This window comes from Jatropha curcas, chromosome 10 (genome assembly GCF_041381405.1).
Source record: "Jatropha curcas cultivar XTBG-Jc1 chromosome 10, XTBG_Jcur_1.0, whole genome shotgun sequence".
Lineage (NCBI taxonomy): Eukaryota > Viridiplantae > Streptophyta > Magnoliopsida > Malpighiales > Euphorbiaceae > Jatropha > Jatropha curcas.
Genome location: NC_143160.1, coordinates 1,317,780 through 1,341,033, shown reverse-complemented (window position 1 = coordinate 1,341,033; position 23,254 = coordinate 1,317,780). Strand labels below are relative to the sequence as shown.

At 35.8% G+C, this 23,254-nt stretch overlaps 4 protein-coding genes across 6 annotated transcripts; 2 read left to right on the top strand and 2 right to left on the bottom strand.

The window, feature by feature from the left end:
- The first annotated feature begins 2,452 nt into the window (after window positions 1-2,452).
- Window positions 2,453-7,180, top strand: LOC105648313 (disease resistance-like protein DSC1). Its single transcript, XM_012234660.4, has 5 exons — window positions 2,453-2,963; window positions 3,080-4,172; window positions 4,327-4,653; window positions 4,735-6,264; window positions 6,375-7,180. Exons 1-5 carry the CDS (start codon window positions 2,506-2,508, stop codon window positions 7,005-7,007), a joined length of 4,041 nt encoding a protein of 1,346 aa, XP_012090050.2. The 5' UTR covers window positions 2,453-2,505; the 3' UTR covers window positions 7,008-7,180.
- Window positions 7,181-7,191: 11 nt separating this feature from the next.
- LOC105648816 (uncharacterized) lies at window positions 7,192-8,112 on the bottom strand. The gene has a single exon (XM_012235321.4). The coding sequence runs from the start codon at window positions 8,040-8,042 to the stop codon at window positions 7,272-7,274; it is 771 nt and encodes a 256-aa protein (XP_012090711.1). The 5' UTR covers window positions 8,043-8,112; the 3' UTR covers window positions 7,192-7,271.
- LOC105648312 (Saccharopine dehydrogenase) lies at window positions 8,112-12,109 on the top strand. Of its 2 annotated transcripts, XR_001047570.4 has the most exons (14): window positions 8,112-8,722; window positions 8,814-8,911; window positions 9,123-9,205; window positions 9,342-9,468; window positions 9,633-9,696; window positions 10,065-10,162; window positions 10,268-10,352; window positions 10,611-10,734; window positions 10,928-11,029; window positions 11,196-11,260; window positions 11,423-11,504; window positions 11,584-11,663; window positions 11,766-11,896; window positions 11,983-12,109. XR_001047570.4 is itself a non-coding variant. In XM_012234658.4 (13 exons), the coding sequence occupies exons 1-13, from the start codon at window positions 8,511-8,513 to the stop codon at window positions 11,821-11,823; spliced, it is 1,278 nt and encodes a 425-aa protein (XP_012090048.1). In that variant the 5' UTR covers window positions 8,112-8,510; the 3' UTR covers window positions 11,824-12,109. The 2 variants fall into 2 exon arrangements, 1 of the variants encoding a protein (XP_012090048.1); XM_012234658.4 differs by having other exon boundaries at window positions 11,766-12,109.
- Window positions 12,110-13,910: 1,801 nt separating this feature from the next.
- Window positions 13,911-22,390, bottom strand: TPR16 (Heat shock protein DnaJ with tetratricopeptide repeat-containing protein). 2 transcript variants are annotated; one of them, XM_012234657.4, is made up of 12 exons: window positions 22,043-22,390; window positions 19,612-21,959; window positions 19,227-19,466; window positions 18,438-18,567; window positions 18,171-18,323; window positions 17,808-18,046; window positions 17,656-17,725; window positions 16,658-16,864; window positions 15,918-16,153; window positions 15,718-15,796; window positions 15,510-15,647; window positions 13,911-14,763 (listed from the first exon to the last, which is right to left on the bottom strand). In XM_012234657.4, exons 2-12 carry the CDS (start codon window positions 21,939-21,941, stop codon window positions 14,599-14,601), a joined length of 3,987 nt encoding a protein of 1,328 aa, XP_012090047.1. In that variant the 5' UTR covers window positions 21,942-21,959; window positions 22,043-22,390; the 3' UTR covers window positions 13,911-14,598. The 2 variants fall into 2 exon arrangements, with proteins under 2 accessions (XP_012090047.1, XP_012090045.1); XM_012234655.4 differs by having other exon boundaries at window positions 19,612-22,390.
- Between the last annotated feature and the right edge of the window lie 864 nt (window positions 22,391-23,254).

Sequence of the window (23,254 nt, the reverse complement as noted above, 5' to 3'; positions counted from 1 at the left end):
AATTAGTGAAAACATTTGTAGTCGAGAAGATACAGTATCTAATTCATCTTTATTAATTATTTAATATGTCTATTTATAAACCCATTTACCAAAATAACTTAGAAAATTCTGTGGCCAAGAGAAGTTAACAGTGGATGTATAGACAAAAATTTGTATGGCAAAGGCAATTGAGAGCAAATTCACACCATGGTTGTGATGCAACTAGCAAAGAAATCAATAACTGATGAGTGGGGTTTGGTGGCTTTTTCCAATATCCTTTTTCTTCGGTTTAAACTTTAAAGTTATCTCCCCAATTTGCATATAAATATGTCTAAAGCTTTGACGTTAGCATCAAATGTCATTGCATCCATCACCTTTTATTTCCAATATATAGAGCAAGTCAAAGTTTGCAATTTGACTTGTATTACTTTGACAATTACCCTCCAATAGCCAACTTTGTTTAAGTGAATTCTAATGAACTTTACTATCCCTTAATTTTTCATCACATGATCTATATAATATGGATTACATAATTGGAAGTAATCCTTCTTTTTTAAAATATTCAAAGAGAAAATATTTTTATTCGAAATATCTCTCCCCCATTCTTTATAATAACGTGAGAATGTCAACTAGATTTAATTGACACAACATATTCCTTTATTAAAAAATTTGATTCATTCTTATATTGAGTTACCTCGTAATAATTAAGTATTTGAATTGTTTATATACTGTTGTTTCACTATTTAAAGTGGGTAAGTAAATTGTCAGGTCGGTTCACTGAACCGAAGAGAAAAAGACAAATCAAAATTTCGTATAATCAAATTGAAAGTAATGTCATAATTGAATCAAAATATATTCAGTTCGATTTGATTGGTTTTTTCTATATCAATTCAGTTTTAAACCTAACCGATTAATTCTTATAAAAGCGAGCCAAATCTATAAAAATTTCGGTCTAAACTACACTTGAATTTCCTTGTGAGCAATCTGATTAAACCGAACTGAGTCGGTTTTTTTTGCACACCAATACATATTTAGAACTATTGTTTTTGTTTTCTTTTTCTTTTCCATCGTACATCTACGTAAAAGTATATAGGTATAAGAGTAAATAGGACCAGAAATTTGTGATGAACACGTCTCGTTGGCAATCACGAGAAGCATTGATGGATGGACCATCTTCTACGACACAAAATTTCAAATCTTTAATGGACCGTTTCTAGACCAAGAGAATTGTTTTCCTGAGTTGTTACAATCATCACTATTAAATACCAGAAATTAATTAATGGTCTACATAAATACAATGTATCGTCTGGATTCATCGGCGACTTCATACAATCCCGCGAGAAATTCAGAAATTTTCTTTTTACCTAGTAAAATTGTAAATGGAACCAACAATAGCCAAACAGTCGTTATTTCGCTATTTTTTCTGCAAAAAAGAAAAAAAAAAAAAAATCACATCGTGCGGTGTGTTGTATACGATCCCACCAAATGTCGCTATCGTCGCACGTTCCTGAAATATCAGCGCGTGTCGGTATAAGGTGTCCAGCTAGATGGTCCACCCTCAGTCCGTCAGTCGTGGGCAAGACACGTTTCAGTATCCCCATTTTGACAGCTCATTGAGGTACAGCGGAAAATACTAAAATAGTTCTAATAATTTCAGCCTAATTTAACATTATTTAAAATATCTCCTGATTGATTGCTTTTTTTTTTTTTTTTCTAAGATTAATATTTTTATTAATTCTCTTAGATTTATTAGTAATTCAATAATCTGTTATTTCCCTTCATTTTCAAGCACTGCGTTTTAGTTTATATCAAAATTTAATCAAAATTTTTAAAAGATATTTTTATTTATCTAACTATCCGATTTATTTATTTATTATTTATTTTATTAATAAAATATCTCTTTCGTTGGTAATTAAATTATAATAACTTAATAAGTTCTTGCAAGAACTTCACATAATCCTTAAACAAAGCGAAATGCACTTTCAATTGTCTTTTTAATTTTAGATAAAAGGTTGGAATATACAAGCAAAACAATAGATCTGGCTTGGCATTTAAAAGGAATTATGAGAAAACAAGCATGAGTAGACATTTTGGATTTGGTTTGTGTGAACAATTGGTAGCAAAATAAAAAGATGGGGCACTTCAATGGCCCTATCTCGAATCTTCTATTCGGGAAGTGTCCATACCCAATATGGAGCCCATAGTAAATGGGTTGTAAGGGCCCAAATCAAATTATGATAGATCTGATCTGACTTTTCTAACAAATATATTCGGGTCCTCTTCCCCGTAAAAATTTTCTTAAATTGGTGGGTTATTTTAATTAATTATAAAAAATAAAAGGGTCGGTTGACAAAAAAAATAATTTTTTTTTTTTTTGATTTAGGCAGAATCCTAATAGCTTAATAAAACATTTATGCTGTCCGGTGGGACCCAAAATCTCCATGTTTTTTTCAACTCTTCCTTTGTTGATTTTTTTGCCGACTCTCTCCAGTCTGGAGTCATTGCTCTCCAAGTCTCAACTCAACAATGAAAATGGCTTCCAATGTTGAAACATTCGTTCCTCCTTCTTCGAACTATTACCATGTCTTATTGAGCTACAAATTGGAAGATACTAACAAGTCACTAGTTAGTTATCTCTATAAAGAACTGGAACGCAAAGGTCTTCTCTGCTTCAAAGCCAATGAAAAACTCCCGAAAGAGAAATCAGTTCCTTCTGAAATCTCGAATGCTATCGGACTGTCAAGATTTGCGGTTGTTATTATCTCAGAGACCTATGTATCTTCAAATTGGTGCTTAGATGAGCTTGAAAAGATAATTCAATGCAAGGAAACTAAGGGACTCTCTGTTCTTCCTATTTTCTACAACGTGGATCCTTTACATGTCAAAGACCGAGTAGATTCTACGCTGGAGCTGGAGCATGTGCAGAGATGGAGAGAGGTTCTAAACAAATTGGCTTTACTTGATGGCTTTAATTCTCGAGACTGGTAATTATTAGTCTCAATTTGCTATTACTCTACAAATAATTTATTGATGATTGTTTTAAATTCTTGCGATGAAATTCATTATTTCAAATTAATAGTCTATTTATCATATTTTTTAGGACTGATGATCGCAAGCTAATTGAAGAAGTTGCAAAAGTGATTTTGAAGGAATGGACTGATAAATTCTCAAGTGAAATTAATGGCCTCATTGGAATTGATTCGCGCATTGAGCAAATTCAATCATTATTAACCGTGGAATCAGAGGGTGTTGTATTTTTAGGAATTTGGGGAATGGGTGGTATTGGCAAAACCACCATTGCTAGAGCTCTGTTTGATCAAATCTCTAATGATTTTGAAGCTGCTTATTTTGTTGCAAATGTTAGGGAAGAATCAGAAAAACGTACACTACTTCGTTTACGAGATGAAATTCTTTCAAAAATTTTGGAGGACAAAAATTTAAATATAGGGATGCGTAGCGTATTACCCAGGTTAATTGTGAACATACTTCGACGGAAAAGGATCCTTATTGTTCTTGATGATGTTAGTAATTTACAACAATTGACAACTTTAGCTGGAGATCATAATTGGTTTGGTTTAGGAAGTAGAATCATTATAACAAGTAGAGATAAGCAAGTGCTTATGAATAAAGCTGATAAAATATATGAGGTTAAGGGATTGAATCACTATGAAGCTCTTCAATTACTTAGTTTGAAGGCTTTTAAGCAAAATCATCCCTTTGAAGATTATTTAGAGTTGTCACAAAGGGTTGTCTGTTATACTAAAGGTGTTCCTTTAGCTCTTAATGTTTTGGGTTCATTTTTGTACAACAAGCAAATAGAGGAATGGGAATGCACATTAGATAAGCTAGAAGAATATCCTAATTTAGAAATTCAAAAGGTGTTAAAGATGAGTTTTGATGAATTAGAGTCGGTAGATAAGGATATATTTCTTGACATTGCATGTTTTTTCAAAGGAGAAGATTTAGATTGTGTAATGAGTATTCTAGATGGTTGTGAATTTTTTCCAAATATTGGGATTAGTCGTCTTATTGATATGAGCCTCATATCCGTGGTAGAGAACAAGTTAGATATGCATGATTTGCTACAAGAAATGGGTCAGGATATTGTTCGGCAAGAATCAAATAAAAAGCCTGGAGAACGTAGCAGGTTATGGATTCCTGAAAACATTCATCATGTATTGACCAAGAATAAGGTATTTTAAAAAATGGCATTGACGATAATAATACTAAAAAAAACTTACTTATTGTATATAAAACTGTGTTACTAGTTTTATTTTCTCTAGTTAATGTCTATAAAGCATTTCAATCAAATTTTACTAATATTTTATTCTTCTCATTCACTGTCAGGCGAACATTGCAACTGAAGGCATATTCTTAGACATCTCCAAGATTGAAAAAGTAAACTTAAGTCCTGTAGTTTTCTCAAGAATGTGTAACCTGAGATTGCTCAAATTATATCACAATAGCTCTTTGTCATGGAAAAATCCAACTGGCTTTGTGTCAGAATCTGCAGCAGACTCAAGTGATGGCCTTCAATCTCTTCCTGATAAGCTATGTTATTTCCATTGGCATGGATACCCTTGGGATTCTTTGCCCTCTAATTTTTCTATGGAGAATCTTGTCGAACTTAACATGCCCTTTAGCAAAGTTAAAGAACTTTGGAATGGAGTTAAGGTATGCTTATTAGTATTATCTCTTCTTTAAATCCTAACAATAAGATTTTAAGTCATTGGATCACTTTCACTTGTTTCACAGCCTCTTGAAAAGTTAAAAAGGGTTGATCTTCATGATTCTGAGCACCTGACAACACTCCCTGATCTTTCTTCCGCTTTCAACTTAGAGAGGCTAATTCTTGATAATTGTACAAGTTTACTAGAGATTCCCTCCTCAATTCAGTTTCTCCACAATCTTGTTTATCTTAGTTTATCTAATTGCAAAGAGCTGCAAAGTCTTCCAAGCCTCAGTTCTTTGAAATCTCTTACGGTTCTTAATCTCTCTAACTGTTTAAACTTGAAGAAGTTTCCAGAAATTTCTGAGGACTTAGAAGAGTTGCATTTAGATGGAACTGGAGTGGAAGAATGGCCTAATTCTATTCAATCTTTTCACAAGCTTATGATCCTGTCTCTGGATCACTGTGAAGACCTTAGAAGTTTGCCAAGCAAAATTCATTTGGATTCTCTTGAAAAACTCGATCTCTCATGGTGCTCCAATCTTAAGAAGTTACCAGAGGTGGTAGGGGATGTTAAGTACTTGGATTTAGGATACACCGCAATAGAAGAATTGCCATCATCAATTGGGTCTCTCTCTTCACTTGTAAAGTTGAATTTGGAAGACACAATGATAAAATCATTGCCCCCGTCAATTGGGAATCTCTCTTCACTAGTTGAATTGAATCTTAAAGAAAGTTCAATAGAAGAACTGCCATCATCAATTGGGTATCTCTCTTCACTTGTTAAATTGCACATGGCAGTGACTAGTATAGAAGAGTTGCCGTCATCTATTGGACATCTTTCATCACTTGTTGAATTGAATCTCGAGAAAAGTTCATTAACCGCATTGCCCTTGTCAATTGGAGGCCTCACTTCGCTTGTTAAGTTGAATCTAGCAGTGACTGAAGTTAAAGAATTGCCCCCATCAATTGGGTGCCTTTCTTCGCTTGTTGAATTGAATTTGAGTCAATGTCCAAGTCTTGGGATTCTTCCAAGCAGCATTGGTGAGCTGAAATGTCTCGAAAAGCTTTATCTTTGTGGCCTTAGAAAGCTTAAAAGTCTTCCAAGTGGCCTTTCTAAATTGAAAAGACTTCAAGATCTTTATCTCAATCACTGCACAAAAGTTAGCAAATTGCCCTCTTTATCTGGTTTTGGCTCCTTGAGAGATCTTGTTCTAAGCTACACTGGCATAATAAAAATTCCAGGCACTCTTGGCTACCTATCGTCATTGCAGGTTCTACTTCTAAATGGAAACAATTTCATGAGAATGCCGGCAAGTATTAAACAGCTTTCATGGCTGGAAGTCCTTGAAGTATCCTACTGCAAGAGACTCAAGTCTTTGCCAGAACTTCCATCCCGAATAAGAGTTCTTCTTGCACATAACTGTACATCCTTGAAGACAGTATCAAATCCATTCATTCAACCCCAAGAATTACAAGAACTATCCCCGGAAGATAAATTTGGATTCACATTTGCTAATTGCATTAACTTGGAGAAGAATTCATGTGGCTACATTGTTGAAAACACATTGCTCAAATTTCAACTTTTGGCAACTGCATTACAGCAACTTTCCACAGTAAATTTCTATCTTTGCACACCCCCCCCTCTCTCTTTTTTTTATTGGTATACTCATTTACTTTTGTTTCTCTCTCTCTCTCTCTCTCTCTCTCTTTTGGGTTTTTGCAGAGACATGGAGATATACTAGTTTCGCCTGTTGTTTGTTTCCCAGGAAATGAAATTCCAGAGTGTTTCAGGTATCAAAACACAGGATTTTCCATAACTACACTGCTCCCTCCTAATTGGTATAAGACGAAATTAGTGGGTTTCACTTTTTGTGCTGTTATTGAATTGGAGAATACTCCTTATCAAGATGGTTTCGTATTCCAATGCAACTGTCGCATAGAAAACGAGTATGGTGACAATCTTGAATTCTGTTCCAAGGAGATCGGAGAATGGGGGAACCGATTTAAATTTGAGTCAGATCATATTTTCCTTTGGAACACAAGCTGTGTTGATGTGTTAACAGAGGAAAGATACAACCGGCTAAGGGAGAAATCTTGCACCGCCACATTTGAGTTCGGGTCCTTCGTTGAGGACGATTTTAAAGTAGGATTGCCTGCTGCAAACAATTTCAAGATCAAAAGTTGTGGGTTCAATCCAGTATACTCGAAAGGGTCCGAGAAGGAACCGAATTCAAAGCAGAGTTGCTTAGATTTTGGAGAACAGTTGATGGAAATCCAAACCAACAAGAAAAGGAGCTTTGAAGAGTATGGAATACAGGAGGAGAAAAAGGAATCGCAACATAAGAAATTGAAATAATTCCTACCTGAGCGTCCTGTCGTTTTGTAAAACTGCAAAAATCATTTAACACCCGTCTAATCCTTTTATTTTTTTGCTGGTGAGTGCAACAAATTTATGAAAGAAGTAGTTATTGCACTTCATTTACTGGAATTAGGTTGTGAAATTAGTAAAAAAAAAAAAAAAAAAAAAAAGATTACAACGTACAAAATAAAAAAAAAAATGATTACAGTCCCTATTCCTGAAAGGTCCTAAATATAATTTCACTTTCAAAAGTTGGAAGATTCAAATGACTGCTACTGTCGATTGAGTTCTCTGCCTCTTTAGTTTTCTGGTCCGCTCTCGCACCGCTTCTTCCTCTATCAGCCGGAGCTGTTCTTTATCCTCCTCCCTTCCAAGTCTTTCACTTCTTTTCTCTTCGTTATTAATTTCCTCAAAGTTGGTCTCCATGACAATATCAGCATCATCGCGTCCAATAAACCTTTTTGTATTAAACACTTCTTTGACCATCATGATAGCTTTTTGCCCCTCGTTATCATGTCGGTCAGTCCTTTTCTTGGGTTGCCGGCGACCATCTTGCAATGCTGCATTTTGCTTTTGCACTGTCTGTTTTGGCCCGATTCTTGGCTTATTATCTGGTGGTTTTTTCCGTTCCAAGTTGCGGTTATTAGCAGGTGATTCTGAATGCAGGTTATTACAGAGTCGCTCCTTTGAAGTCATTGATGCCAGTTTTGGTTTACCATTACTGTTCTTGCTATGGCAACCGTTGCCTGACGGCGGTGCGGTTGGTGTTTCTGTCTCATCAGATAGCAGAAATGAGTAATCTCTTGATTCCTTGAGTCTTGGGATTTTTGCTGCTTGATCAGAGCGCTTGTCCTTGTAACCTAAATCCTTGGATTCCAAGTTTGATGAAGCTTTGCCTTCTTTAATTACCCTTTCAGATATAAGGGTATGAGAAGAGCCATAATGCTTCTTTCCTGTGGGGATTTGTATAGAGAAGAGCTGTTTTCCTTGTGCATCTTCTTTCTGATCTTTTCTTTCAACCTCTGTCTTCATGCCAGATATTAGAGCTCCTTCGTGGCTGCCATGGCTGCCATATCTGCGATAAGAGAAAAGCTCTGATGGAAGTGAGAAATTAATCTTGTTGAGCAAATTAACGCAATAACTAGTTTATATATAGGATTATGTTTTTCCTGTCTTGATTTGGATTACTGTACATTACCGTTTCCGAATTGTAACAGGAATAGCAATATTTTTTAGGCGTAAATCCAAAAAATCTTATCGTTTTATATAAGCCAAAAGCCCATTGGACCTCAGTACATTAATGTTGAGAGAATTAGAGGCCCAACTATGAAATAATGGGCTTTCGTTAATCAGCCACGAAATATGCATGTGATAGATGCCCGACCACGTAATCACTAAGCATTGCATGCCACGTCATACGATAATCCGATAACGGGAATAAGAGGATCCTTTCATTTCAGCAGAGAACCGCACCGTTTGAAAGAGAGACTAAACAGAGAAATGGCGCGAGCTCTGTTTCACTTGAAGAGCGCAAGCGTGATGGCTTGCGCTAAACAGAGCAATCATGATAATAGCAGAGTTCAACTTCTCGAGAAGAACCGGAACGCGAAGGTTTTGGTACTTGGAGGAACGGGTCGGGTTGGCGGGTCCACTGCCATTGCTCTCTCCAAGCTCTGCCCTGACCTTCGAATTGTGATTGGTGGTCGAAACAGGTAATTAAAACTCTAACTAATCTTTTCTGCGGGGAAAAACTGTGTTCTTCATGGTATGGAAGATGCTAATTACTTGGAAATGAAATGACAGGGAAAAAGGAGCTGCCATGGTGGCTAAACTGGGGAAGAATTCCGATTTCGTTGAAGTCAATATTGACAATGTAGACTCACTAGAAGCGGCTTTAAGTGGTGCAGTAGTTCTTCTTCCTCCAGTTGTATAACTCTCAACTTAAATCATTTAGGTTTTCATGGCATCATATGATCAAGCTTGTAAAAGAATGAAACATAGTGGTAGCAATTGATGCAACATGAAGCGAAAGATCCTAAATTCAATTTCACTAAAAAAAAAATTGAAAGAATAATTAACGAGTATCTGATAATTTTATTGGTTTTTCTGCAGATGTGGATCTTGTGGTTCATGCTGCAGGACCTTTTCAACAGGCAGAGAAATGTAGTGTACTTGAAGCTGCCATAGAGACCAAGGTGAGAAAAGGTAATACGTTTTTATTTTTACTTTTAAGTTGGATGTTTTGATTTGTATATATTATACTAGGTAGGGATATATTTTATGGCCTTAGTTAGAATATTATCTAAGGACTGTGTTTTTGTCTTCCAACAGACAGCATATGTTGATGTTTGTGATGACACAAACTATGCACTACGTGCGAAATCCTTCAAGGATAGAGCTTTAGCTGCTGATATTCCTGCTATAACAACTGGTGGAATCTATCCTGGAGTTAGCAATGGTACAATTGCAGCATTCTTGTCTATTTACTTGTAGATATATTCTGAAAAAATAAATGCAGGGTCCTAGGTTCCAAGTATGAAATCTTTGCGTATCAATTTCCAGTGAAACTTGTCAATTTTATGAATTTTATGGGCATATTTCGTTATATGGCTGTCATGACAGTGATGGCTGCAGAGCTAGTTCGTGCTGCTAGAACTGAAAGCAAGGGGAAGCCAGACAGGCTGAGGTAACTATTTTCCTTTATTCTGAAAGCAGTTTCTCTCTAGCCACTCTACTGCATGCTGGTATTTCCAGGACCAGCATCCTCGATTTCCTTCTATGATTTTGGTTTATGAAAATTTGGTCCCTGATATTATTTCTGATCCTTAATTTTGGCATAGTATGTGTTGTAATGCTACTTCTTTTTTTTTTTAAATTTATGATGAAATCAAATTTGACTTGGAACTGGTATCCATGCTTGGTGAATGATTACTAGATAGGTTTAAAATGGATTGAAATACTTTCCACTATAGATTTAAAATGGATTAAAATAGTTTTCACTTCTCCTTTTCCTGTCAACTTTACGCAATATATGTTTGAATTTCCACTTCTTAGGTTCTATTACTACACAGCAGGGACGGGTGGTGCTGGTCCAACCATATTAGCCACTAGTTTCTTGCTTCTTGGTGAGGAGGTTGTTGCATATAATAAAGGTCAGTTTCAACAGCACATTTTACAAATTGGCATATCCCTTTGTAACTAGAATTTTGCAGTGTTATTCATGGTACTTAATCAATGCTCAATCCATTTGGGCTCAGGAGAAAAAATCAAATTAAAGCCTTTTAGTGGAATGCTCAACATTGATTTCGGAAAAGGGATTGGAAAAAGAGATGTTTATCTGTTGTAAGTGCTTCTCTAAAGAGATTTCTTGCAGTGCAGGACAAAGTTTTTGTAGTTTCCTATTCATGTAGATAATCACATCTGCAGTAATCACAGTGCTGAAGCAGTCTAGACTGTTTACAGATCAACTTCATAATTGAAATTTTCTCTAGGTTTTCGTGCATGGCTTACAATGAATGTTTCCCTCTCTAAAAGTTGATGCAAGTAGAAGATGTTTTACCTGTACTTACTGTTCTAATGCATATTATCTTTATTTTTCAGGAATTTGCCAGAGGTACGAAGTGCTTACGAGGTTCTAGGAATACCAACTGTCAGTGCTCGATTTGGAACTGCACCATTTTTCTGGAATTGGGGAATGGAAGTCATGACAAATCTTCTTCCCCCAGTATGCTCTTCTAAGTCTGAGAGTGTTACATCTAACCACATAGATTGAGTTCTTCTGATGTTGCTGTTATTGAGTTTTCTTTACATAGCACCCTTTCTAGTTACTCAAATCAGCAATAAAAGAACTTACAGTTCATATAGCCGATTAATTCCAGAAGAATGATAGAAGTACGCAATTCTGTTTACTCTTCCAGGAATTTCTAAGGGACAGAAGCAAAGTCCAAGAGTTGGTTCAATTGTTCGACCCTCTAGTCCGAGCAGTTGATGGGATTGCTGGAGAGCGTGTATCAATGAGGGTAAGATAATGAAATAGCTGAGCAAATGATAACTTCAAAGCCAATTACTCATCGGTGTCATTTGACATTTGGCTAAAAAAAGATGGGGTAGACATTTATTCATTGTTAAGTAAAATATCTGATCATTCGTACTGAATCATTGTATATCTTTCTATTTTTTGGGCAGGTTGATTTGGAGTGTACTGATGGCCGCAATACAGTTGCCATATTTACTCACCAGAGACTCTCTGTGTAATTCTCAATTTTCCATTTCCTTTGGCTCTCATTCAATTAAAACCTTCTCTTAAAATGTGCTTCTAATTCTAGGCTTTGAACAAAAATGCTGAGTTCTATAGTCTCTTGAAAAATATATGACGCGGTTGTTTTAATTTAGGAATGACACATGTCTTTCAGATCTGTAGGAAATGCGACAGCTGCTTTTGTTCTTGCAGTACTTGAGGGAAGCACACAGCCCGGTGTCTGGTTTCCAGAAGAGGTAGGTGCAACAAATAAATAATTAGCAGACACAAGTGCTACATTTAAACAATCCTAAACCAAGTCCATTCTCTATGTAGCCTGAAGGAATTATAATTGACGCGAGGGAAGTTCTTCTCCAACGGGCTGCAGAAGGAACAATCAATTTCGTAATTAATAAGTAAAATATCTGATCCAAAATTTTCAACCTTCATCCTTAAAACTTGCCATGCTTCTCCCCGTCCTCGTGCAATAGCATTCTGATTTTTCCATTTGTGCACAGGCCACCTTGGATGGTGGAAACAGAACCGAAATTGCTTGGATTAGGAATATATGTGTGAGAATTCTCTAAAACGTACCAAGTTACTTGAAGTTTTTCTTCGACTTCATTGCTGGACTGGACATGCTTATAAGGTAAAATTCCAGGATATATTTGATGCTTCTTTGTTCAAGTAATTTGAGCAAGCTGACATGTCAGTTTCATGTATTGTACAAATCAGGGTCCCGAAAGGACAGATTCACGAGTGTCCCAATTACACTGTACAAAAGAGATTGTTCCTTTGTGCTAATTTAATTGAATTACTTACTCTCCTCTGTATAAGCAATTCCAAATTTTCAGCCTCCTAAGTAATTTGTTGAGTACATTATAATTTTTGCCATTTAATCATTTATATTGTACTTAAAAAAGCTTTATCGTCCTCCATGTCAATTGCTTGCCTCCTCGTTCTTCTTGGAAACAGGCCACGAATTATTATTATTATTATTATTATTATTATTATTATATTTAAGGTATTATGTTCCAAAAAGTAAAAAAATTATTTACTTATAAGTATACAGAGAAATTAATGTACTTTGGGTGCATTGTATTTTTCATTAATGTACTTTGGGAGTTTTGAATTATTATAACCAACTACTGGTAATTATGATAGGAGTAATTAGGGTGCATTGTATCTCTTGAACTTGCACCAAAAGAATATATAACCTATATTTCTATTTGAAATGATTTCTAATGTTTTTAACTAATGAGAATTATTTAAAAATTTAAAATTAGAAAAACAAAAAATTTTTAAAAAATAAAATAATAATTATAAAAAAAAATTCAGTGTCTTTTCTATTGATTTAAAAAATAATGAAATAAAAAATAAAATAAACTGTATATTACTCTTATAAGGAATAAATTGAGATTTATTCTGATTAGATTCAACAATTTGTCTAAGCAGTACTTAATGGCGGAATGAGAGGGAGACATAAGGTGGTTGGTTGGTCCATACTTGAAGCGCCAGAACAAAACGCGTCTCCTTACGGGTTTTGGAAAGGAAACTTTTCTTTTCACCAAAAGAAAGAGACCATAATTAACGGAACGGAACTCCAAATCCGAGCAGGAAACCTACAAATCGAAACACCACCGCCAATCCCGTCTTTATAAATACAGCATAAACTTCAATCAGCTCCTACTTACTAAGTACAACTCTGAACTCTACTCTCTGTTCTTTGCGACCATGCCATACTTTCCGAGGCGCCAACATCATCAACAACAGCAACGAGAAAAGAACAACACAAGACCAATTCCTGCATGGGAGAAACAATTCTGCTTCGCGGTGGGAGGAATTCGGTGGCAAGACTTCCTTCGAGCAAAGAAATACGCTTCAGAATTTACCAAAATCATGGAATGGGATGATTCTGCAGGCAAAGAGTCCTTTTACAACGCCAAGAGTCGGTTCTGGGCAAAGAACGGTGGCCTGCCATTCAAAACACCTCTACCAAGTCCAGATATTTACATTGATCGGATAGATTGGACGGCTAAACTTGACTCTCAGCTTTTGTTGGACTTGGAAAAAGCTCGCATCTACCAAGTTCGAGATTATGAAAAAGAGACGGAGAAGGATCGTGTTCTGTTGAAAGATATAAAGCCAACAGGATGGGATATAGATTTTCAGGATTGGAATAAGCCTGTCTTGTTAATTGGTATGATCGTAGGAGATAAAGGGACCTCTGATGGTGATTATCTGCCAAGAAATTACAAGAGCATAGAGAATTATTATCAGGGTGAAAATGGATCTTCCACTTCAGGACATTTGAATTCAAGGCGTCAAGGATATAAAGCAAGAGTAACTAGGGCATGAACTAGTAATAATTATATAATGGTAGTATGGGCGTAGGCTTTTATAGTACAGGCGTTTACTCTTGTTTTTTTTTTTTTTTTTGGGTTTCTTTTTCTAACGTCTCTGTCACAGTAGGAGAAAAGTCCAAATTACAAAAAATAAAAAATAAAAAAAAAAAAGAAAAAAGAGAAGCTATAGACCATTGCATGTATGCTACCATGGAGATAAATCTTTCAGCAGCTTAAAATCTGAATTTCATCCAAAGAAATTGCAATTGATTTATAGATAGTATTGTTTCGTTTACAAATGAATGAATCAAATTAAAATATTAGAAATATGAGATTTCTTGATTGCATTGTTTATATTTTATCTGTACAAGTCGCCGATACATTTACACACCTCAATTAGCAATGACTTTCTCATATCTCGTGAACAAAAACAAAAAAAAAAAAAAAAAAAAAAAGGCCTTTCCTATTCCTTTTTTCGTTTTTTTTTTTTCCCTTCTCTTCCCCAGTCTAAAAGAGAACTCTTCAAACTCACAATTTGCCACACACGAGATTACATCACCTCCATCAACTCTCAAAAATAGTAACTTTCTTCTTTCAGACGAGTGGATATACAAACATGCAATAAACCCAAGTCGGAATCCCTCTGCCCCAACCATTTGGAAAAAAAAAAAAAAAAAAAAAAACAAATCCTTTATGTGTGAGAAACCATGATTTTCACCCCAGCTTTCAGCCATTCAAGGAACTCTATCTCCCTGTAAAGACATTATTCTCAAAGTAGCTAAAGCAATCTCACATCTGCTAGCCCTCTGAATTGAAGCAACATACAGATAGCAGCGAAACAATCAAACCCGTCATCTGCTTAACTTTTGTCAGAAATTTTGAAGTTCTCATTGTGCAAAACTACTGTCACTCTGAAAAATGGAGATTCTTATCAAGGAAGCAGACACAACCATAATCAAATCTGTTGGACGAAGCAGCTGGCCTTTCGGTTGTCTCCTAGGGTCAGTTACCTACCACCGTACGATCTCCAAACCTCTCTCCATTGTCTCCTAGGGCCACCACTTCTATCAAATTGATAGTTCTGGGTATCTGTGTATGTTCTGTATGCACCGCTTACATTGTGTTTCTTTTGAGCAGTCCTCATTTCTTCTTCAAGATCATACTGTGAGCGCTGTAAAAACATGTTAAGGGGAATAAATATCAAATTTTCTCATAGAATAATAAAAGAACTAAAATTTAACAGTTTGTACAGCTAAGTAAAAAGCTTATTCTACAAAAGAAAGGCACCATGGAAAAGGTAACGGGAAATTATTCATTATGTATGTATCTAAAAGCTGGGTTTTTAATCAGTACGTTTAAAGGGTTTGTTATCAATCTAAAAGAGAGAGATGATATGAACAGAAAACATGCGAAGGAAAGAGAAACGGGTCTACTGATCTAAAATAAGAAGGGAACAAGTTAACTGATCCAAGTGAACAACCTTAGAGCAATTTTTTATCCTCTAAAGCATTTGAAGAAGGCTGTAGTGAAGTGCAGAAATTTGCATAAAAATGTAAGCAAGGGCATTGCTTACATGAATGATACAAAGTAAAGAATCTATAAAATAGCAACTAGCAAGTGTAATTTGTTTCTATAGTCTACATCAGCATAGGGTACTTGCTTAGATGCTCAATTTGTTTGAGTCTTGAACTCCACGGGAAGCTGATTCTGATTCTCACCAAAAAAATTGTCTTAACATCATATAGAAATAAAAAAAAAAAAAAATGTTTTTCACAGATGTCCAAGCCTTCAATTTTTTTGCAGGTTGGGCCAGTGGAGTTATCAATAGGTCTAGAAAAAGACAAATATGAACAAATTTGAGGGAATAAATGAATACAAAACATTAACAATAAGTTGCATTAAAATAACATCTAAGACCTTGGTAGGGTCCGAAAGTACTGCATATGCCTCCCCGATCATTTTAAAGAGTCTGTCTGCGTGCTTGTGAATTTCTTCTCCTATCTCCTTCCAGAGCCCATCATCTACATTCTCACTCCTCGCCAAGGACTGACCAGCCTACATCAATAACAGTTTGTCAACACAGCAAACCATAGTAAGACATGGCTAAAGCAGAATATGAAGAAACCTTGTCAGGATGGTGCCTAAGTGCAGCTTTCCGATACGCCTTCTTAATTTCAGATGTTGAAGCAGAAGGTTCAACTCCCCTGCAAACAATTTTGAATTGTAAAATGAGTTTGAGGTTCTTCTATAAAGTCATCATTAAAACTGATAGGCATCAGAAAGAGTGCAGAAAGTATGTAACTTCCTAGAAGAAAGATGACTTACAAAATGAGGTACATATTCAGAGGGATATCCTTTCTGGCTTCTTCTTCAATTGTCCCAAGACGCATGCGAGCTTGTCTAAGATCATTTGCCAAGTTTCCCAGTCTATCAGACGATCCATGCTGATTGTTCTTCTCCTCTACTTGCTTAGTGAGGAAAGCTACAAGTCTCTGAAGATCACTGGCTGCTTGTCCATAATCCCTAATCATCTCATATAAAGTGGCTCGTCTAGAAATTGCCTATTTTAAGCATCAAACATTACATACGAGGAAAGAATCAGTTTGACTAACCAAGTATAATTTATAAGCTTCAACATATATCTTGTAGTTACTGGCCTCCAAAGATTTATGCTTTCAGTTCCGACATAACAGCATGTTAGACACTTTGCTTTAAGAGAATATTATAAGCCTCCATTTAAAACATTTAAGGTTTTAACCAAGAACATTTGTCAAACAATTAAGCACTATTAACAATTAAGTGATGAAAGCATAGTACTTATGCACACGATTCAAAAAAAAAGCATTATATGTTGCATAGTCTTTCTGTAATCTAATTTTAAATAAACTTACCCTACCACCGAGTTAACTTGCTTATTCAAAATTAATGGTTTTAAAATATGAAATATTAGCAGGTTTACACACCATCAAGAAGTGAGACCATAGTTCTCTAGTCCATAACTTAACAGCCAAAAGGTTCAGTAACAGAGTCAAAGAAAAAAATAAGGCATTGGTTCAGAGGAAAACCTTTAGATACTTTCCATCAAGAGCTATTGCTAGGCTGCAGTCTGCAATAGCATCAGTAATTTGGCCTAATGCTTTGTATGCAGCAGCTCGATTGCAAAAACAAATAGCCGCAAAAGGACGTGACTCTACATTACATGACAGCGCAGCAGTGTAATGTTCAATCGCTTCTGAATGTCTTCCTGCTTGGAATGCTTCATTTCCTGCAGCCTACATGTAAGAATAACAAAAAACATTCATACAAAAAGACCATAAAACCATGAAAGTTCTTTCTGCTTCTGGTGCAGTAACCCAAGCATATCGGGAAGATGAAGCCTGAATAAACAAGTGTTGAGGATAAACAGAGATGGCATCCATATGTGTTTATGTAGTCTCATAATTTCTCTTTTAACTGATTAAAATCCTATGTTTCTCTATAGGACCCTAGAATCCACCAATTCAATCCCATGTAGAAAGTCAAGCTACCTTGTGATATAAAAGGTCTTCAGTGTGAGGATATTACAACTGTTAAAACAATAATATTAAACATATGACAAACAATCTAATAGGGCTGAATTTGTCTTCTTTGACACAAAATATGTATTGGCTAAATATGATTATGTGATACAAAAAATTACCTCTTGGGATTGTTCTGAAGGTATCAAGTAGGAATTTTTACACCATCTAATTCAAAAGAAGTTGGGACAATCTCCCTCAAATGGTTACATTTCTCAAAGATACTGCCTCCTCATCTTTCTTTTTAATCAGATTTATCAATCCCTAAATGTCTTCTTAACAATTGGACTGATTAAATACTTTCTTCACCTGGTTAAAATGAAGCGCTTTTATATTGTAGCACTTAGTTTGATATCTGTGTAGAAACTAATAATGATTAAAATAAAGAACCTAATGATAAAACAGGACTATGTTCCATCTAATATTCTTCCAAAAAAAATGTTGAACAGATGTTGTATGCCATGACCTATACCATTCATAAAAAAAATTAACAAGCAACCCCATACCTTATGGCGTAAGAGTTCTCGTACAATGGAAGCTAAAGGAATCATTGATTCCATCATCTTGCTATCGTTCCTGGGCAAATCAGGATCAAAAAACACTTTATCATATTTGAAAATAAATACCAAAGTTGACATGGGCAGGGAAAATGAGTTACCTCTTTGCAATCAGATGTTCTTGCTTTTCTAGTGAACTAATAGCATCCTCCAGCCTTCCAAGGTAGAAGTGGGATTTGAAAATGAGCTGGCACTTCCAAAGACTAAAGGAGGAGTCCTCCATAAATTCAGTGCCATCCAAACCTGTTGACTGGTAATTGGCACCAATTGGAGGAGAGTGCTTTTCAGTTGAATGAAAAGTCTGCTCACACAGCTGAATAACTTCTTCAAACTTTCGCAGCTGCAGATAACATAGAAGTTAACATAGTTTTGACTATATTTTGTTGTGTAACAGATTCTAAAGAAGACCAATAGTCTTAAATTCACAATGGAAGTTTCCTAGCATCAATAGAACAAATACAAACCACGAAAAGTGCTGTTGCTTTCATTTCAATTAATTTCTCCGAGTATGGACTTATAACCAAAGCCTCTGTGATTAGTTCCAAAGCACTCTCTGCATCGTTGTATGTTTTCCTTTGCAAAAGATCAGCAGAGCGAAGCAAGCATTCCGACACTTTCTGACAGTTAGAAAAATAGAAATCAGCACAAAACAAAAGGAAATAAAAGTTTCTCTTCAGAAGTTCAAACATGCATGTAAAGCAATTAATCATTTTTGCAAGAGGAAAGAGTACCTGAGCCTTTTGCAATCCCTCAGATGCTTCTACTGCAATTTTTCGGTCCACACAAACATCACTTCCTAACTGCAAGCACTTCTTGAAATACAGTAATGCATCTTCAACTTCCCCTAGGGCCAGATAACAACTTCACAAGAAATAATACTTGGTCAATGTTAAATAAACCAGGATTGAACATTGCAGAATGATGCCATTCAAAAAGATCACACAAAGGCAAATGGAGAAGCATGAAAATATAATTCTGTGATTAGCATTAAGGTTCGAACTGCTTTACCAAAAACTTAAATGTCATAAAATCAGTTTGAAACTGTTACTTGGCTATTTTGGAATTTTTATGCCCAAGTTATGTCAAATCTACCTCAAAACAAATTGACTTTAATCAACATTTTAAGATGGTCCTTTCATCAATAAGATCTAAAACAACAAAGCCAGCAGACCCCAAGTTGTTATAGCCAAAAACTGAGATAAATATAACTACAAAACCACCCATCAATTCATTTAAGAACAGAATTTACTACTTGATGGTACACTAAGGCAACTCAATAGAGCCAACTTAACAACATAAAAAGACAAAGGAGGGGGGGGGGTGTAAAATAATGTATGATTTACAAAAGAATGAAATTAGATGATAAAAACAGTATAATAACATGTATTTACAAATCCCTTAAGCAGGAAACAAGTGCAACAACAGTAAACTAACACTTATGTGGTGCAAAAGTAAACACAACAGAATGATCAACCTACTCCATGTCAAGGAACAGGAAAAAGCAACAAATAGAGCCTTACTTTGCAGCTCTAACTTGCACCCTGAGAAAAGTGGGATCAATTTCAGCAGCCATCTTACAATCTCCTAGTGCATCCCTCATTCTTCCTTGAGACATACGTGTTGCTGCACGGTTGCTATAGCACAACATCAATGCCCTGAGAGTACTTCTGGATGTCTCACTCTTAGAAATACAATTAATCCCTAGTGTGTAAAAATCCTCTGCTTTAGACAAATCCCCGCGTGTATATGCTTGGTTACCCCTAAAATAAATGGTTAGAAGACATGATGGACTCAAAGCTCACACAACAATGAGCACAACAAATATCCAATATAATGTGGCAAGATAATAAGAGAATATTTCAGAATCAGAACAAATGAGATGAAGTCACGCTGTAGTATTGTTACCTTAATCGCCACTTCTCACATGCTTCCTGAGCTGCAATAGATGCAGCTGAAATCAAATCAGACTCTTGCTTCATCTCCTGTCCTCTAAGGACCTCCAAATTATCTCCAACCATGTGGAATGGAGTGGATAGGCCTACTTTCTTGCCTAGGGATGGGGATGAAGGCAATGAAGATCCAGAGGATGAAGTCAACTGTGAAGAAGATGACGAACGCGTAACTTTCACATTTAGGCTGGAATTAAAGGAACTGCGACCAACTTTAGCCCAATTCTTCATTTTATGATGATGTTTTGATGATGCTTGAGCAGCAGATGAAGCAGCAAAAGTGAAACCTGATCCACCTACATCCTCTGAACATCTAGGAGAACCAAATTGAGTACTGACATCAATATCTTGCCTCTCTACATTTGTGCTTGAACTGGCTTCATTTTCTGCAGAAGTAACCATAATATCATTGACAAAGTCTATTTCCTCATTTGCAGATTTAAAGCTTTCTGTTTCAGCCCCGGATATGGACTCTTCTCGAGGATTTTCAGCACCAATACTTCTGTCAGAATGATAATCAGAACCTTCCTTTTTCATTCTTCTGAATTTCACATCCTCCTCGTTTATATCCATTTTTTGGGTTGCAACAGCCAATTCTTCATCTATTGCATCATCCAAAGCAGTTGGTTTTGAATCAGTTGATGGACATTGGTTGTCAAGACTGAAAGACTCTTCCGAGGCAACAGAAGTTTCCCTGGAAAACTGAGTATCAGATAACATTTCCTGATACGGTGAAACATCCATAGGTGAGTAAGATTCAGAAACCTCTGGGATTTCACGATAAATACTTTCCCTTGAAACAAAATCTTGTCCAGGCCATAGATGGACTTTGGTAGGTTGCTTCGATTTTCCCTTTGTTTTCTTTACTTTGGAATCTTTAAATTTCGCACTGACTTCCACTTTCTGATTGAAGCCACCGAATACATTTCCTTTTACATTTGGTGTTTTGAATTCAACGAAGGGTGACCCAGAAGCATCTTGCTTGCTTGTAAAAATAAACCCATCCCTTTTCTCTGCTCTACCCATTGGTGGCAAACCAAAAGGATATCCACCAGCAAAGCCGCCAGATGAGAATGCAGTAGATGGTCCAGCAACTCCACTTGGTTGTGCTTCAAATTTTGGTTGATCTATAGGAAATTGACTACCAGTTGCTTCCTTACCATGTATTCCTCCCCTAGAAGCAAATTCCGTGGGAAAAGTATCACCAAAATCCTGAAAGTTCTTATCGCCCCCATTTCCAGTTTGCATATCCTTTCCAAAATCTGCAGGAGAAGTAAATTCCATGTCTGTTTGAACAGAAGATCCTGCCATTTGATTTCTAATATTCAACTTATTCTCCATCTCGCTAGATAGTATATTCTCTCTTTCTGCACGCTCATAACTCCTGGTCCCTTCCATCTTTCCAAAAGCAAAACTATTTTTCTCACAGGTCTTATTATCAATGTCATTAACATCCGCAGAGCCCTTGACATTCAAATTCTTAATCTGATCCGGAAGTGTATTCTCCAAGCTTTCAGTAAATGCATCTTCAACTTCAGCACCACTTTTGCACCCAGATTCTTTCAAATCACGCGCCCTGGAGGTACCAGTACCTCCATTGAAATCTTCTGTCTCTTTGATATTCAATTTCTTCTTCAGCTCTTCTGGTAGCCTTGATTCCACACTTTTCCCAATGTACGAAGGCGCATTGGCACCACTTCTAAACCCAAATTTGGCATTATCATTTCCCATTAATTTGGTCCTTTCATCAACAACCTTACCAATCTCATTATCATCAATGGTCAACTTCTTCATGTTATCATCAATACCAAAACTCTTATTCTGATCACTCCCAAACACAAAATCACTTCTATCACTTGCATTTAATTTATTGTTCAGAAATACATTTCCAGTTCCAATTCTCACATTTTTCATTTGTTCAATGACTTCGCTTTCGACATTCCACTGCCCGGAATATGAATTCCTACCTGATTTACTCTTCGTGGCTTCAAAAGCAAATGCCTCGTTTCCACCTTTGCCAAACCCGAATTCACCAGAACTCGAAACATCCTGCTGAACAGGATTCGAAACAGGTGCAAAGGGATTGAATCCTAGACCTGTTACATCAGCTGCGGATTTCAAATTCTGGGAACTCGATTGCCTTCTAACTTTCAGCATTCTCGGCCTAGAATGATGCTTTCCCGATGATGATCGCGTAATAGAAGGCGAGTTAAAGCTCAAACTCTGGCCATTTCCGCTCGAATTCGAAAATCCAGAATTTAAATCACCAAAATTTGATGGATTCATGTTGTTGACGAAGAATCTCTGCACTCGTGGCTGTTCCGTTTGAGAAATCAAATTTAAATAAGAAGCAAAAAAAGACAACAACAGAGGATGAGAAATCTGACCGTTGAGATTAGGGTTTTGAAAGGAAACACCGGCGTCTAAAATCGCCGGCGACATGTCAATGCGGGAGTCATGAAATCAGACGGCGGAGAGAATGTGGTGATCGAACAAGAGATTGTGAATGGGATAATGATTGGGCGTAATAAATAAAGGTGTGGGGTTTGGTTTGAATAATTGAGAGAAAGAGATTTCAACGACATGTATATGCAATACGCAATGTGTACATGGCTAATGGCTATCTGTTCCTTTGATTTGAAGGAACGGAGATAAATGAAAGATTAAAGAGATAGAGAAGAAGGGTCGCTGTTTCACGGGGGCTCCCTTTTCACCATTGTCATGTGTTTGATCCTGCAATTGTCATTTCCATTAAAGTTTAGTTTTATTATTATTATTATTATTATTATTATTATTATTATCATTTGTTAACAATAATTTCATATTCTTGTTTTTTTATACATAATTTGGTTTATCAAAAATATAAATTTTGGTTTCCATTATTTGCTTTGATCATATTTAATAGGTAATGACAAAAACTAAAAAATCATTGTACTTTAATTATTTTTATTTATTTGTTAATCACTTAAAATAGGTCAATTTTAGGTATTGAGGTTAATAATATATTTCAATTATGGGATTTTATAAAGCGTATTTTCTTTAATTGACATGAATTATGAGAAAATAAAATTCTTTTAATAGTTGATAATTTTAAATTGAAACAAACTAAAATTTATAAATAAATTTTGCCTGGATTGATTTTGCTTCTGCTATTGTGGATGATGATGATTTCGCCCTCTGCTACCCAATTGCTCGTTTTTGGTGAAACAAATTAATTTTGACGGATTAATATATTCCACCAAAAAATATTTGCCATCAATACAAGACATTAGTTCATTAATTTTCTAAAAATGTTACTATATATATATATATATATATATATATATATATCTACATTCCTTGACACATAGATGAAGTGTATGAATTCAATAAATAAGTATATTTTCAAATATTATAATTTGTCCCCTCAAAAAAATTTATAATTTTGATATATGTACATTATATAATAATATATAAAAAACAACTAATATAAACTGGACTTAGGTTGGGCTGGGTCATAAAATTATGATCCAAGTCCAATCCTTGGTTATTCGGGCTTTTATCGGTTGGGTCGTGGATCAGGCTCGAACTGAAAAATCTGAAAAAGTAATTACATCTCG

What these genes read in the sequence shown, in the direction of transcription:
- LOC105648313 (XM_012234660.4), top strand. Translation starts at nt 2,506, where the DNA reads ATGAAAATGGCTTCCAATGTTGAAACATTCGTTCCTCCTTCTTCGAAC. An exon ending in GGCTTTAATTCTCGAGACTG is followed by an intron (nt 2,964 to 3,079) that starts GTAATTATTAGT and finishes CATATTTTTTAG; the next exon opens with GACTGATGATCGCAAGCTAA. An exon ending in AACTTTGGAATGGAGTTAAG is followed by an intron (nt 4,654 to 4,734) that starts GTATGCTTATTA and finishes CTTGTTTCACAG; the next exon opens with CCTCTTGAAAAGTTAAAAAG.
- LOC105648816 (XM_012235321.4), bottom strand. Translation starts at nt 8,042, where the DNA reads ATGAAGACAGAGGTTGAAAGAAAAGATCAGAAAGAAGATGCACAAGGA.
- LOC105648312 (XM_012234658.4), top strand. Translation starts at nt 8,511, where the DNA reads ATGGCGCGAGCTCTGTTTCACTTGAAGAGCGCAAGCGTGATGGCTTGC. An exon ending in CTATCCTGGAGTTAGCAATG is followed by an intron (nt 9,469 to 9,632) that starts GTACAATTGCAG and finishes CTGTCATGACAG; the next exon opens with TGATGGCTGCAGAGCTAGTT. An exon ending in ATCAATTTCGTAATTAATAA is followed by an intron (nt 11,664 to 11,765) that starts GTAAAATATCTG and finishes ATTTGTGCACAG; the next exon opens with GCCACCTTGGATGGTGGAAA.
- TPR16 (XM_012234655.4), bottom strand. Translation starts at nt 22,097, where the DNA reads ATGTCGCCGGCGATTTTAGACGCCGGTGTTTCCTTTCAAAACCCTAAT. An exon ending in GTGCAAGTTAGAGCTGCAAA is followed by an intron (nt 18,568 to 19,226) that starts GTAAGGCTCTAT and finishes TTTCTTGTGAAG; the next exon opens with TTGTTATCTGGCCCTAGGGG. An exon ending in GAACATCTGATTGCAAAGAG is followed by an intron (nt 17,726 to 17,807) that starts GTAACTCATTTT and finishes TGATTTGCCCAG; the next exon opens with GAACGATAGCAAGATGATGG.